Raw genomic sequence first — 16,675 nt, forward strand, 5'->3', positions numbered from 1 at the left:
AAGCCCCCTCCTATCATTACATATAGACATGTGAGTTCTGAATGCCCCTCCTATCATTACATATAGACATGTGAGTCCCTGAATGCCCCCTCCTATCATTACATATAGACATGTGAGTTCTGAAGCCCCCTCCTATCATTACATATAGACATGTGAGTCCTGAATGCCCCTCCTATCATTACATATAGACATGTGAGTTCTGAAGCCCCCTCCTATCATTACATATAGACATGTGAGTTTCTGAATGCCCCTCCTATCATTACATATAGACATGTGAGTCCTGAAGCCCTCTCCTTTCATTACATATAGACATGTGAGTTCTGAAGCCCCTCCTATCATTACATATAGACATGTGAGTCCTGAATGCCCCTCCTATCATTACATATAGACATGTGAGTCCTGAATGCCCCTCCTATCATTACATATAGACATGTGAGTCCTGAATGCCCCTCCTATCATTACATATAGACATGTGAGTCCTGAATGCCCCTCCTATCATTACATATAGACATGTGAGTTCTGAATGCCCCTCCTATCATTACATATAGACATGTGAGTCCTGAATGCCCCTCCTATCATTACATATAGACATGTGAGTCTGAATGCCCCTCCTATCATTACATATAGACATGTGAGTCCTGAATGCCCCTCCTATCATTACATATAGACATGTGAGTCCTGAATGCCCCTCCTATCATTACATATAGACATGTGAGTCCTGAATGCCCCTCCTATCATTACATATAGACATGTGAGTCCTGAATGCCCCTCCTATCATTACATATAGACATGTGAGTTCTGAAGCCCCTCCTATCATTACATATAGACATGTGAGTCCTGAATGCCCCTCCTATCATTACATATAGACATGTGAGTTCTGAAGCCCCTCCTATCATTACATATAGACATGTGAGTCCTGAATGCCCCTCCTATCATTACATATAGACATGTGAGTTCTGAAGCCCCCTCCTATCATTACATATAGACATGTGAGTCCTGAATGCCCCTCCTATCATTACATATAGACATGTGAGTCCTGAATGCCCCTCCTATCATTACATATAGACATGTGAGTTCTGAAGCCCCTCCTATCATTACATATAGACATGTGAGTCCTGAATGCCCCTCCTATCATTACATATAGACATGTGAGTCCTGAAGCCCCCTCCTATCATTACATATAGACATGTGAGTCCTAAAGCCCCTCCTATCATTACATATAGACATGTGAGTCCTGAATGCCCCTCCTATCATTACATATAGACATGTGAGTTCTGAAGCCCCTCCTATCATTACATATAGACATGTGAGTCCTGAATGCCCCTCCTATCATTACATATACACATGTGAGTCCTGAATGCCCCTCCTATCATTACATATAGACATGTAAGTCCTGAATGCCCCTCCTATCATTACATATAGACATGTGAGTCCTGAATGCCCCTCCTATCATTACATATACACATGCGAGTCCTGAATGCCCCTCCTATCATTACATATAGACATGTGAGTCCTGAATGCCCCTCCTATCATTACATATTGACATGTGAGTTCTGAAGCCCCCTCCTATCATTACATATAGACATGTGAGTCCTGAATGCCCCTCCTATCATTACATATAGACATGTGAGTTCTGAATGCCCCTCCTATCATTACATATAGACATGTGAGTTCTGAAGCCCCTCCTATCATTACATATAGACATGTGAGTCCTGAATGCCCCTCCTATCATTACATATAGACATGTGAGTTCTGAAGCCCCTCCTATCATTACATATAGACATGTGAGTCCTCATTGCCCCTCCTATCATTACATATAGACATGTGAGTCCTGAATGCCCCTCCTATCATTACATATAGACATGTGAGTCCTGAATGCCCCTCCTATCATTACATATAGACATGTGAGTTCTGAAGCCCCTCCTATCATTACATATAGACATGTGAGTTCTGAATGCCCCTCCTATCATTACATATAGACATGTGAGTTCTGAATGCCCCTCCTATCATAACATATAGACATGTGAGTTCTGAAGCCCCCTCCTATCATTACATATAGACATGTGAGTCCTGAATGCCCCTCCTATCATTACATATAGACATGTGAGTTCTGAAGCCCCCTCCTATCATTACATATAGACATGTGAGTCCTGAAGCCCCCTCCTATCATTACATATAGACATGTGAGTCTTGAAGCCCCCTGTTATCATTACATATAGACATGTGAGTCCTGAATGCCCCTCCTATCATTACATATAGACATGTGAGTCCTGAAGCCCCCTCCTATCATTACATATAGACATGTGAGTCCTGAAGCCCCCTCCTATCATTACATATAGACATGTGAGTCTTGACACCCCCTCCTATCATTACATATAGACATGTGAGTTCTGAAGCCCCCTCCTATCATTACATATGGACATGTGAGTCCTGAAGCCCCCTCCTATCATTACATATAGACATGTGAGTCCTGAAGCCCCCTCCTATCATTACATATAGACATGTGAGTCCTGAATGCCCCTCCTATCATTACATATAGACACGTGAGTCCTGAATGCCCCTCCTATCATTACATATAGACATGTGAGTCCTGAATGCCCCTCCTATCATTACATATAGACATGTGAGTCCTGAGTGCCCCTCCTATCATTACATATAGACATGTGAGTCCTGAATGCCCCTCCTATCATTACATATAGACATGTGAGTTCTGAAGCCCCTCCTATCATTACATATAGACATGTGAGTCCTCATTGCCCCTCCTATCATTACATATAGACATGTGAGTTCTGAAGCCCCTCCTATCATTACATATAAACATGTGAGTCCTCATTGCCCCTCCTATCATTACATATAGACATGTGAGTCCTGAATGCTCCTCCTATCATTACATATAGACATGTGAGTTCTGAATGCCCCTCCTATCATTACATATAGACATGGGAGTCCTGAATGCCCCTCCTATCATTACATATAGACATGTGAGTTCTGAATGCCCCTCCTATCATTACATATAGACATGTGAGTCCTGAATGCCCCTCCTATCATTACATATAGACATGTGAGTCCTCATTGCCCCTCCTATCATTACATATAGACATGTGAGTCCTGAATACCCCTCCTATCATTACATATAGACATGTGAGTTCTGAATGCCCCTCCTATCATTACATATAGACATGTGAGTTCTGAAGTCCCTCCTATCATTACATATAGACATGTGAGTCCTCATTGCCCCTCCTATCATTACATATAGACATGTGAGTCCTGAATGCCCCTCCTATCATTACATATAGACATGTGAGTTCTGAATGCCCCTCCTATCATTACATATAGACATGTGAGTCCTGAATGCCCCTCCTATCATTACATATAGACATGTGAGTTCTGAAGCCCCTCCTATCATTACATATAGACATGTGAGTTCTAAATGCCCCTCCTATCATTACATATAGACATGTGAGTCCTGAAGCCTCTCCTTTCATTACATATAGACATGTGAGTTCTGAAGCCCCCTCCTATCATTACATATAGACATGTGAGTCCTGAATGCCCCTCTTATCATTACATATAGACATGTGAGTCCTGAATGCCCCTCCTATCATTACATATAGACATGTGAGTTCTGAAGCCCCCTCCTATCATTACATATAGACATGTGAGTCCTGAATGCCCCTCCTATCATTACATATAGACATGTGAGTCCTGAATGCCCCTCCTATCATTACATATAGACATGTGAGTTCTGAAGCCCCCTCCTATCATTACATATAGACATGTGAGTCCTGAATGCCCCTCCTATCATTACATATAGACATGTGAGTCCTGAATGCCCCTCCTATCATTACATATAGACATGTGAGTCATGAATGCCCCTCTTATCATTACATATAGACATGTGAGTCCTGAATGCCCCTCCTATCATTACATATAGACATGTGAGTCCTGAATGCCCCTCCTATCATTACATATAGACATGTGAGTCCTGAATGCCCCTCCTATCATTACATATAGACATGGGAGTCCTGAAGCCCCTCCTATCATTACATATAGACATGTGAGTCCTGAATGCCCCTCCTATCATTACATATAGACATGTGAGTCCTGAATGCCCCTCTTATCATTACATATAGACATGTGAGTCCTGAATGCCCCTCCTATCATTACATATAGACATGTGAGTCCTGAATGCCCCTCCTATCATTACATATAGACATGTGAGTCCTGAATGCCCCTCCTATCATTACATATAGACATGTGAGTCCTGAATGCCCCTCCTATCATTACATGTAGACATGGGAGTCCTGAAGCCCCTCCTATCATTACATAAAGACATGTGAGTCCTGAAGCCTCTCCTTTCATTACATATAGACATGTGAGTTCTGAAGCCCCCTCCTATCATTACATATAGACATGTAATGCACACAGTAGTGCATTTCACTCCCCAGCTGGGCGTGATTTCTGTCCAGTTGCATAATAAGACTAGAGCAGTCTTTAGCAACTTGATGGAGATTCACTCGGCTATATCTAGCAATCAGAGGGGGTTTTAGGCCTGAGACCCTGACTGATCAAAACCTTTCTTATGTCTCTGAAACACATGAAAAGATTTGTTAAATTAAGAAGGCACTTTAACACTGGATTCTGCAGATATCAGTGGGTTTTACTGCCTATTGTCTGTGTTTTGTCAGCTTTGTGTACACCCAACCAACTCAATGCCTAACTGAGGAAAAGTAGAGGTGACTTGTGCCAGGTTTATGCTTGCAGGAAAGAAATAGAATAGATAAAATGAGAGGGTGTTGCCCAAAATTTTGTTAATGTCCTCACAATAGGTTAATAAAACATAGCTGCACTCACCCGCCCAATCCCACACCACTGCAGTTCCAAGGGTGTGCATATTCCCACTTATCTCTAATCACTGATCCCTGAGAAAATTACTGGCTAAGCCTAGGTTTCCACGTGGTTTCTTTCTGGCATTTTTTGGGGCCTGAAAAAAACGCCAATAAAAACTGTGCTGTCATTTTGCACTCTCAATATGCAGTTTTTGTGGTGATTTTAAAAAAAATAGTGGGTTTTAGTATAGGGCTTTTTCTTTGGCGTTTTTATCATGATAACATACAGGAATATGGGTGCACTACTGTGGTAGATGTAACAATGAAATTGGCTAACCCTCAACACTGATGTTAAAATTGAGACATTAGCCAATATATCCTTATATGAAGGACATACCTGAGCCCGCACACCAAGACCAAGATTTCTTAAGTGGCGCAGGACCTAACACTAAACCTTGGCGTTGGTGTGCAGGTTCAGGTATGTCCTTCATATAAGGATATATTGGCTAATGTCTCAATTTTAACATCAGTGTTGAGGGTTAGCCAATTTCATTGTTACATCTACCACAGTAGTGCACCTAATCCCTGTATGTTATTATTCTAATTGTTACACATCCGCACCGCTTATCTGGTGTAGGATGTTAATGTGGCACTTGTAGTCTGTTGCAGGCATCCCCAGCCATATGCATTTTTATGCTGGGGATCACCCTTAGCAACAGACTACAAGGGTAGGATCTGCTCCCCCAGTATATATGCACAACCGCATGTGGGGTTGAGCACCTCCTGCCTGCCAGTTGAGACCACCTCTCTTTTTCGTTATTTAAGTCTTATACTTGGAGATGTAAAACTCCCCATTTTATGCACCTTTATTACCACTCCAGGCTGCATTCAGGTTCACCTGTGAGGCCGGTATACATACTCAGCCAACTTGGGTGGGGCTTATAGTCTGCCTCCCTCCTCCCATTGTATGTGTGCCCAGTCCACACTGGAGGTTACCTGGGAGTAGGCTGTGAGTCGGACCTAATGCTGCCGTAATTGCCCACTGGCTCCTGGTTTTGCTTATCAGGCACAGGTAGGTTAGTGCTAGGTCCCGTGCCACTTGAGAAACCTTGGCGTTGGTGTGCAGGCTCAGGTTTGTCCTCCATATAAGGATATACTGGCTAATGTCTCAATTTTACATCGCTGTTGAGGGTTAGCCAATGTCATTGTTACATCTACCACAGTAGTGCACCTAATCCCTGTATGTTATTATTCTAATTGTTACACATCCGCACCGCTTATCTGGTGTAGGATGTTAATGTGGAACTTGTAGTCTGTTGCAGGCATCCCCCACCGTATGCATTTTTATGCTGGGGATCACCCTTAGCAACAGACTACAAGGGTAGGATCTGCTCCCCCAGTATATATGCACAACCGCATGTGGGGTATATACTGTCCTGCCTGCCAGTTGAGACCATCTCTCTTTTTCGTTATTTAAGCGTTTTTATCATGACAAGTCGTGTGATTCATTCATCATGTAAATGAAGAATTTCTATGCTAAAACCACATGGCGTCTTTTGCGGCATTTTTTTTTTCACCGATAAACTTCTATGGCATAGAAACACCAAGATTAAGCAAGAAAAAAAATGCCATAGTCTCAACATGCTGCAATGTTAAAAAAAAAACTGCCACTGACCCAAAACTGCTAAAAAATGCTAAAGGTGAGTTAAAAAAAAAAAGCCAAAGGAAAGAAACGCCACACGAGTTTGGTGTTTCATAAATGCCTGTTGACTTTCAGCTAACATTTGGCTGGAGTGTTTTTTCACCAATTTGTGGATTTTTTCCATGTTTAGCCTTTGGTGGGTCACCACTGTGGTCAGTAAGGCTAGGTACACACGTCGGAATGTCCGCACAGACGTTCTCTGTGCAGAAATTCCGGACACTGCGGAGCACTGGCATAATATGCTGGCGCTAGGACCACACAGGAATGAGCCATCTCATAGACGGCTATGAATTCTGTGCAGACTCCACACAAAGAATGTACGTGTTCATTCTTTGAGCGGACACGGAAAATGGAATTTCCTTGCCGGAACATATGGTGCCAAAATCCCGCCATGCGCACAGAGCAGCAGAATCCCGCTGAATTTAACTGACTCCTGTATGGAAATTCTGCCATGTGAACATGGCCTCACTGGCCAAGAAGACATCTTCTGTGTGTCAAGAGCAGATCACGACGTGGTGATTAGTGGGGAGCCAAGAAACATCAGAAAAGCATTAGTGGGAGATCAGATCAGGCTGTTTTTTTTTTATCCCAGTCTGAATGCTTAAAAAAGAAAAAACTAACAATATGCCAGAAAAATTCCTCTAAGGGTATATATATGATAACAAAAGTCTATACCTGTCCTATTTGTTTATTTCACTGGAGACAGTCTCCCTTTACCAAATAAATACAAATAAACATGCACCACTAAAATGGTCCGCAGTACTAATCTGAACACTACAGATTTGTGCTGAAAAAGTCCAAACTAGAAAATGATGTTTTCTCCTCCTTAAGTATAAAACTTTAAGCAGGCACAGGACAATGTTATAGAAAATCTAATAATAAAGTAATAAAATAAGCAATTATGCAGCTAACACTGCTCCATAGGAACAAAAACTCTACCTCTAACTTCATGCAATGCATCAGCATCTTTTGTGGCCAAGACAATGCACTTTGTAGTTTATTGACCCTAAAACAGTGTTTTCAGAACACTTTGTCTCCAGCTGTTGCAAAACTACAGTGCAAAAATCCGTGCCCTAAAAGAAGAGTCTGGCATCAATGTTCACATTGACTTTAAAGGGGGTCCCTCCTCACTTAACTTCCCTCAAGTCCTAACAAGCACCCTTATGATTTACAACTAAATTTCACTCTGAAATGGTGCAGAAAAACTGTGCCATGGCACAGGGGAAGTGTCCAGGAGGTGGTCTCCATGGCTTCCCCCCTGCCCTTCTTGGCTTTATTGATAGGTCTCTCCTTATACAAATAGCTAGGAGAGATTAAGCTGAAACCAGCAAGTGAAAAAGCCATCTCCTGGACATTTCCCCTATAGCATGGCTTAGTTTTTTTTTAAATGGTGCAACGTTTCAGAGTGAAACTCGGTTGTAAGTGCTGAGTTTGTCAGTATTTCTTGCAGCCAAAGGTTTGCCAGCATACGTTTGCTGACAGACACCCTTTAATTGTTTGCGTATCCTTAATACTCCTAGACATTCTGAAGATTTAGCCTTGGATGGACTGTTTGCAAACAAAAAGCACTGCCTCCACAGCTGCAGTACCAAAAAAAACAAAAAAAAAAACTGTTCTGGTGGACCAAAGAAAAAATATTGGAGAGCATAAGCACATACAATGCAGTACAAGCAAGTCAAGTGGCTATCTCTCGTGTTAAATTAATGCAACCACGGCAAACAGTAGACTGCCACAGGCCGGACTTCTTGCACTCTCTGTAGACAGCTGCTTTTGACGGGAAGAAGCCACAGCCAGGTAGACATTTTACTTGCAGTGGCTTCTATACAGAAAATGTAGTATTACTTGGTGACCATTTAGGTGCCCATGCTCAAGTTTACAAGAGAGGCAACCAATCTTATAGACAACCTTCTCTAGGATGTCCATATGCTTTAAAGAGTACCTGTCCCCAAATAAAACTTTTAATATAGTGTTACTTCTGCAATTAGCAGACACTTTCCCATTCACTTGCTTTTAAAATTATCAACATAAATATGTTTAAAATGTAACAGAAAAAACGGCCACTAGGTGGCTCTGTCCTGTTCCCTGCCACAATTAATACAGTGAGTTTTGGCAGGAGTCCAAAGTCAGGAAGTGTTTCGCTTGATTGACAGCTGCACAGAAAGTGAAAGCTCCACAGATTCTCACAGAAAGCTGCGCAGACTGAAAGCTGCAGGAGAGCCTCACTGATAGCAACACAGACTGAAACATGTACAGAGCCTGAGCTCTTCTATTCATCACAGCACTGCAATCATGTGATGGCGGAAGTGCTCCCCCAGCAGGCTTCAGTGATGTCATGCCTGCTCGGAAACATCCACTTTCTCCTGCTGGAAAATTGCACTATGTGAGCAAGAAGAAAGGTAAGATACAGAACTTTTATTTGCTCTGAATTTTTTTAAGGGTGGAGGAGTGTTAGGAGTAGTTAAGGAACATAGCCTGAGTAAGTATAGAACAGTTTATTTGGTGACAGGTAATACTTCTGTGGATTCTGCTTGGAAATGCACTGCTATCTAAGGAGATGGCTAATTTTTTGAGCGGTCCTAGTGTCGGCGGAATATGCAAATGTGCCATGCGGACATTCCGCACATTTTCTTCCGGGTGAACTGTTGTAGTTTTCCAAAAAACTACCAAGTAGAAACCAAGCCTTACAGCAGGATCCAGGAAGTCCAGCAGAGTTTATGAAAAAGTTTAAAAGCTGGGTGCTGGGCCCTTAGGGTATGTTCACACTGAATAATTTGAAGCAGAATCTGCACTGAATCTGACACATATTCCACATCAATCCTTCCTTTTAGCAGACTCCCATTCTATCTGAAGTATGTTCTTCAGAGTAATTTCTGTGCTAAATTTTCCATCACAAATCTGAATTCTGATGGATGAATTGACATGTTAATTCTTCTGATAATGAAATCCCATGAAGTCGATGGGGCTTTATATTTCCGTTCCTAATACCACACCAAATAAGCGCCAAATTTGCTTCATTTTAACATAGAGCAGAAAGGGGATTTTTGCTCCAAAATTTCACAGTGGAAATTTACCTCAGTGTGAACCGACCCTCAGGGTCTATTCACACGGCAGAATTTCCGCTTGCGGAATTCCGCATCAAATTAAAGCCCATAGACTTCTATGGGATTCCGCACTACCATTCATCACACTTCTGAATTTTCCGCTAGCGGAGTTCCGCAAGCGGAAATTCTGCCGTGTGAATAGACCCTAAGTCTCCGGAGGATCAGGGTAACCCAGCCCCTGAATAGAATTCAAATCTGTAAAGCCATACACATCCTTCTAGTTTTCATCACCCAAAAAAAATACAATCACTTCCTTACACAAGAATTTACATTTGAAACGCAAGTTAGAGTTAAAGTCTATTTTGGGGTGCTTAGTTACATTTGGTCCAATTTATTTCTACTATAAAAAAAAATGTCTAATCATAAAATCTATAATACATGGGGGTAAATAAATCTGCTTGTAAGAATGATAAATTCTTACAAGCAGATACATTCAAAGTAAGAATGTGTTATTGCCAAGCTTCTAACCATGGAAGGGGCAATACCACTCATGGCCAGCGGCTGTCCGGGCATGCTGGGAGTTGTAGTTTTGCAACAGCTGGAGACACCCTGGTTGGTAATCAAGCATGAGCTGAGGCACCCTGGTTGGGAAATACTAGTATAAGGCAATATTTACCCTCAGGATTCCATAGCTACACCTTGCCATCATATGCCACCCTAATGCCACTCTTTGTGCATTCTACTTATCCAAAGTCCGATCTAGGAGTTCTAAACTACCAGACAGTTTGGGCCTAGTAATAAATACCAGAATTATGTCATTTTGACCTAAATATAGTATAACCTATCGCTGTATTCCAATTGAGATGTGAACAAACTGATGCTGGGAGAATATAATGTTATTATAAATAAAAAGAAACATTTGGAACAATGACATAAACAATGACATAAACAATGACATAAACGCATCATAACAAAAAATATATATATAGGGCAGTGATCTTCAACCTGCGGACCTCCAGATGTTGCAAAACTACAACTCCCAGCATGCCCGGACAGCCGTTGGCTGTCCGGGCATGCTGGGAGTTGTAGTTTTGCAACATCTGGAGGTCCGCAGGTTGAGGACCACTGATATAGGGAATATAAAGGGGTGGGGGGCCTAGGTGAGCCAAGTGTGCATGGAACAGTGTACAGAGAGAGCAGAGCTGCAATCCCCCCTTTTTGATCTAGTGATGGGGGAGCAGTATATTGCACACTGCAGAATGAAATCCTTATGGCAGATAAGTGGAATAATTGATGTGTGTAAGGTGTGGGTTGGGGAAGATGAAGGAGGAGGTTGGGGGGGGGGTGTATGGGAGCAGTGCACAGCACCTTTGCGACCACCTGCAGAATGCGCAGGCTCACTCCATTTCACTGCAGCTGCTTAATTTATGGCACTGCACACCAAGCAGGGGATATAAACAAACCCACTGGCAGCATGAAAGATAGAGGGGGGGGGGGGGGGATGGGTGCAAATAAAAGAGAAACTCTCCTAATAGCAGTACCCTGCCATGGATGACATTGTCACAGCACGGCTGACCAGACATGACAGGGGCACCGATCACACGATGCTGCTGATCTCCTACCTCCAGTGTCCTGATCTCCTTCTGTGTCAAGTCGTTGGAGGTGGCACACTTGGTCCGGAGCCCCTCCAGGTTGGAGATGCTGATGTCTATCATGTTCTGGACCAACTCGCACTGCTGCAGGGCTTTCTGCAAACTCAGGGGCTGATCGTCGCTGCTGGGCACATTTTCTTCATCCATTTCTCTCTCCCCCTTTGCTCCGCGATCACCCTCTTCTTCCCACCCACCCCCCTCCCCCCCTCCCCAGAAATAATCTTAATAAAGAGAAAACTGAGGAGCCTTGGCTTCTAGTGCCTGCTCTGTAACCTTCTCCCACTGGTGCACCCCACCCTCCCACTACCCCGGGCACTGTTCAGCACAGGTGCATGGAGAGGGCAGCAGCATCCAGCGTACACCCTAGTCTGCCTCCATTAGAGTGCCCGCAGCAGTATGACACGAGCACCAGGCAGCGGTGCTGATGCTGCCAGCAGCCTGAGAGGACGGGATGAGGAATGTGGTGCCCGGGCTTCAGGCTGAGGCGAATCCTAATAATAGTAATATTAGCAGCAGGTCGGTGTAGCCGGACAGCTGCATCTAGCCGGTCGCGGGCTTTCTTACTATTAGGAGCCTTTTATTACGGGGACAGCGCTCTGTGGAGCGGGTGCATGTGTGGGCCCTCAGGGTGCTTGCTGCATGAAGCTGCTGCCGGTGCCTGGTGCTGCTGCCGCTGCTGCATCCCCTCCTGCCTCTCTCTGCACCGACATCTTGCCTGTCAATCAAGGGCGCCTTGGACGCGGATGGGAGGAGGGGGCGGAGTCCGGGGGAGAGGACCATGAACGCGCACCTGACAGGAGCAGCCAACGCTGCTGTGTGTAGGTGAGATCCGGGAGCTGCTCCAGACACCACTCCAGCGTGGAGGCCATTGTACAACAAAGCATCCAAAGTGTAGGGACAGCTCCTTCCGAGGAGCGTGCATTACACTTAGCCTTGTGTTTCCCAACCAACCGGGAACCTTCAGCTGTTGCAAAACTACAACTCCCAGCATGTTTGGACAGCAGCTGGATGAAGCCTGGTTGGGAAACGCTGCTGTAGAGTGATGATCTGTAGGGTAAATAAGGAGAGGTGTAGTACACATGCAGTGCAGTTTCCCAACTAATGGGTGCCTCCAGCTGTTAAAAAACTACAACTCCCAGCATGTTTGGACAAGCTGGAGGAAGCCTGGTTGGGAAACACTGCTGTAGAGTGATGATCTGTAGGGTAAATAAGGAGAGGTGTAGTACACATGCAGTGCAGTTTCCCAACTAATGGGTGCCTCCAGCTGTTAAAAAACTACAACTCCCAGCATGTTTGGACAGCAGCTGGAGGCATCATGGTTGGGAAACACTGCTGTAGAACATTGGTTTTCAACCTACGGACCTCCAGATGTTGCAAAACTACAACTCCCAGCATGCCCGGACAGCCGTTGGCTGTCCGGGCAAGCTGGGAGTTGTAGTTTTGCAACATTTGGGGGTCCGCAGGTTGAAGACCTCTGCTGTAGAGTGATGATCTGTAGGGTAAATAAGGAGAAGGGCAGTTTCCCAACCAACCAGGGTGCCCCCAGCTGCTGCAAAGCTACAACACTGGTCTCTGACCATGGAAGATACAATATCACCCATGCTTGACATCAAGGTATAGGCAGTGTTTTCCAACCAGGGTGCCTCCAGCTGTTACAAACTACAACTCCCAGCATGCCCGGACAGCAGCTGGAGGAAGCCTGGTTGGGAAACACTGCTGTAGAGTGATGATCTGTAGGGCAAATAAGAAGTGCAGTACACATGCAGTGCAGTTTCACAATTAATGGGTGCCTCCAGCTGTTGAAAAACTGCAACTCCCAGCATTCCCGGACAGCCATTGGTTGTCTGGAAATGCTGGGAGTTGTAGTTTTGCAACAGCTGGATGCACCCTGGTTGGGAAACGCTGCTGTATATTGATGGTCTGTAGGGCAAATAAAAAGAGGTGCAGTACACATGTAGTGCAGTTTCCCAACTAATGGGTGCCTCCAGCGTTAAAAAAAACTACAACTCCCAGCATGCTTGCACAGCAGCTGGAGGAAGCCTGGTTGGGAAAGTCAGTTTCCCAACCAACCAGGGTGCCCTCAGCTGTTGCAAAGCTACAACACTGGCCTCTGACCATGGAAGATACAATATCACCCATGCTTTACATCAAGGTATAGGCAGTGTTTCCCAACCATGGTGCCTCCAGCTGTTGAAAAATTACAATTCTCAGCATGCACGAACAGCAGCTGGAGGCCCCCAGGTTGGGAAACATTGCTATACCTGTAGAGTGTGGTACCAATGCAGTGAAGTTTTCCAACAAACCAACCAGGAAACCTTCAACTGTTGCAAAACTACAACTTCCAGCATGTCTGGGCAGCAGCTGGAGGCACCCTGGTTTATGATCAGTAGGGCAAATAAGGAGATGTTCAGTGCCCATGCAGTGCAGTTTCCCAACCAATCTGGCTGTACTGGCATGCTTGGAATTTTAGTTTTGCAGCTGCAGGCACCCTAATTGGGAAACATTTCAGTAGAGTGATGATCTGTAGTGCAAATAAAGAGAGGTGCAGTACCAATTATACTTGGGACATCAACATCAGTCAAAACTGAGCAGTAACGTAGGAATCATCTTTAAAAAGTGTCTCCAACCTTAAAGGAGAACTCCAGCCAAAACTACTGGGACTTCTGGTACCCCCTACCATCTCCAGGACGGTACCTGGCTCTCAGTGAGGAGGGCATGCTGCAGACGGCACATACCCGATTCATTTCTATGGGAGCGCGGAAAAGACCCGAGTACAGCACTCAGGCATCAATAGCATTCCCATAGAAATTAATAGAGCGCGGCACATCTACCAGTAGACGACACGCGCTCCTCACTGACAGCCGGCATCCCATTCCGTAGATTGCGGGGGTCCCAGCAATTGGACCCACACAATCAGATACTTATCCAGTTTTGGCTGGAGTTCTTCTTTAATAAAAAATTATGATTTACCTTAAAAGGATTTGTTTCATCACAGACAACCCATTTATTAATGGATCTACCAGCTGATCACAGAAGACCACCCAACAAACTGATCATTCCCAAGGGGGAGGAATTGCTAGGGACAAAAAGCCCCTAAAAACCAGCCACACGTTTTCTCTGCAGGTAATACACTGCCCAAACCTGCCAGAAATTGATCATGGACACTGAATGGGGCAACCTCCTAGATAGAAAAAGCCCTGTCAACGCTACTTGTCCCTCCTCTGCCTTGAGCTAAAGACTTGAGAATTCTACAGATGGCTATACAATCATTAGGCCAACACTATCGTTTCTAACTTCCCCATGTACATAATTGTTTGGCACGAACAAACATTCATATTTTCTCTATGGAAGCAGCTTAAATCCAGTTGAAGTTCAACAGGCTCTTCACTACTCTTCACCAATATAGTATGTTGGTGGGAGAGTCAGGAGGCTGACATACACCTTAGACAGTCAGCCCAACAAGCCAAAGTTGGCGGTTTCAGCTGACTTTTGTTTAAAGTCTATAGGCACCATAAAGGGAAACTGTCACCTGCACTAACCTGTTGGTACAGGCTGGTACTGTGGGGGACACTGTTGATAACAATACTTACCTATCGCCAATCTGTGGTCCTGTTCACCTATTATTTTCCTCATTCGGGTGGCAGGCTTGGTGTACGGCAGGCTTGGTGTATGGCAGGAGCATGCTGACGTTACTGCCACTGCTTCTTCAACAGCCCGGCTGCAAGCAGGCTTGGGGAAGCAGCAGAAGTGACGTCAGCATGCTCCTGGAGCTCCACCCATGCACCAAGCCTGCTGTCAGAACGAGGGAGATAATGGGCAAACGGGACCAAGGATTGGGAACAGGTAAGTATCATTATTATCAGTGTCACCCGCACTACACACCTGTATCAACAGGTTAGTGTGGGTGACACTGATGACAAATTCCCTTTAAGGCTGAACGTAGTCTACTAGTAATTTGTGCCATCTCCAGCATGTACTTTTTTTTAAGGTTTTATTTATGAATTACATAGGAATACAATAATTTATAAAACAAATAACATTCTCTAATGTCACTTAAAACATATGGTAAGGGCACAACATAAAAGGACCACTCCAGAATAACTTTATATTTCCCTTCCAACTTAAGCATGGTGAGGCTAATCTAAACAGCTGTCCTGCTTCACTTAATTTTTTCCTGCTGCTTTATAGTCTGATCAACTGAAACATACTGAGGTTTCTATGTGGACCGAAAGTCACTCTCTGAGCGTCTCATAAGGTTACACTGGCCATGTTACTTTCAGTCTTTGTGAATCGGCAATGTAGTGAGTACAGGAGCTGGCATCCAATGGTAAACACAGAGTGCCCGGTAAGAAGGGGGAGCATTTTGGGGGAGATTTATCAAAATCTATCCAGAGGAAAAGTTGCAAATAGCAGCCAATTGGCTCCTCTCTTTCATTTTTAACAAGGCCTCTGAAAAGTGAAAGAAGCGATCTGATTGGTTGCTATGGGCAACTTTTCCTCTGCACAGGTTTTGATAAATCTCCCCCTTTATCTTTATCATGCTTATGCTTAGAGAGTAGTATTAGGTTCCACCATTTGTTTGGAGACACAATATCCCTCAATTCTCATGAATGTTGGGGGCCCTAGTTGTCAAACCCACTGATCAGCATGTCATCCTCAATCCTGTGGATAGGGGGTAACTATTGGAAATGAAAATGGCACTTTAAGATACTGAAAGTGGAGTTAGGCATGGCCTGTCAGTAACAGGCCCAACAGCACAACAGGCCGTGCTGTAGAGACGTGTAAACATATACAGTGGGGTAAAAAAGTATTTAGTCAGCCACCAATTGTGCAAGTTCTGTTACTTAAAAAGAAGAGAGAGACCTGTAATTTTCATCATAGGTATACCTCAACTATGAGAGACATAATGAGAAAAAAAAATCCATAAAATCAAAGAATTTATTTGCAAATTATGGTGGAAAATAAGTATGTGGTCAATAACAAAAGTTAATCTCAATACTTTGTGATATACCCTTTGTTGGCAATGACAGAGGTCAAACGTTTTCTGCAAGTCTTCACAAGGTTTTCACACACTGTTGCTGGTATTTTGGCCAATTCCTCCATGCAGATCTCCTCTAGAGCAGTGATGTTTTGGGGCTGTTGCTGGGCAACACAGACTTTCAACTCCTTTCAAAGGTTTTCTATGGGGTTTAAATCTGGAGACTGGCTAGGCCACTCCAGGACCTTGAAGTGCTTCTTACGAAGCCACTACTTCATTGCCCGGGCAGTGTTCTTGGGATCATTGTCATGCTGAATGACCCAGTCACGTTTCATCTTCAATGCCCTTGCTGATGGAAGGAGAATTTCACTCAAAATCTCTCAATACATGGCCCCATTCATTATTTCCTTTACACGGATCAGTGGTCCTGGTCCCAAAGCATGATGTTTACACCCCCATGCTTCACAGTAGGT

The 16,675-nt window shown here is 44.1% G+C and overlaps 2 protein-coding genes across 6 annotated transcripts in view; one reads left to right on the forward strand and one right to left on the reverse strand.

Moving 5' to 3' along the window:
• The window catches only part of KSR2 (kinase suppressor of ras 2), a 481,762-nt gene extending 466,926 nt beyond the window's left edge, over window positions 1-14,836 (reverse strand). For 3 of the 4 annotated variants that reach the window (XM_056536998.1, XM_056537007.1, XM_056537017.1), the window contains exon 1: window positions 11,195-11,378. In XM_056536998.1, coding sequence (XP_056392973.1) covers window positions 11,195-11,371 — 177 coding nt within the window. In that variant the 5' untranslated portion in view covers window positions 11,372-11,378. Of the gene's footprint in view, window positions 1-11,194; window positions 11,379-14,814 lie in introns of those variants that run through there. The other variant, XM_056537052.1, reaches the window with a different exon arrangement.
• Window positions 1-16,675, forward strand: part of RFC5 (replication factor C subunit 5) — a 125,070-nt gene that overhangs the window by 51,327 nt on the left and 57,068 nt on the right. The gene's annotated exons all lie outside the window — the stretch shown is intronic.

The sequence above is a fragment of the Hyla sarda genome, chromosome 1 (assembly GCF_029499605.1).
Source record: "Hyla sarda isolate aHylSar1 chromosome 1, aHylSar1.hap1, whole genome shotgun sequence".
NCBI lineage: Eukaryota > Metazoa > Chordata > Amphibia > Anura > Hylidae > Hyla > Hyla sarda.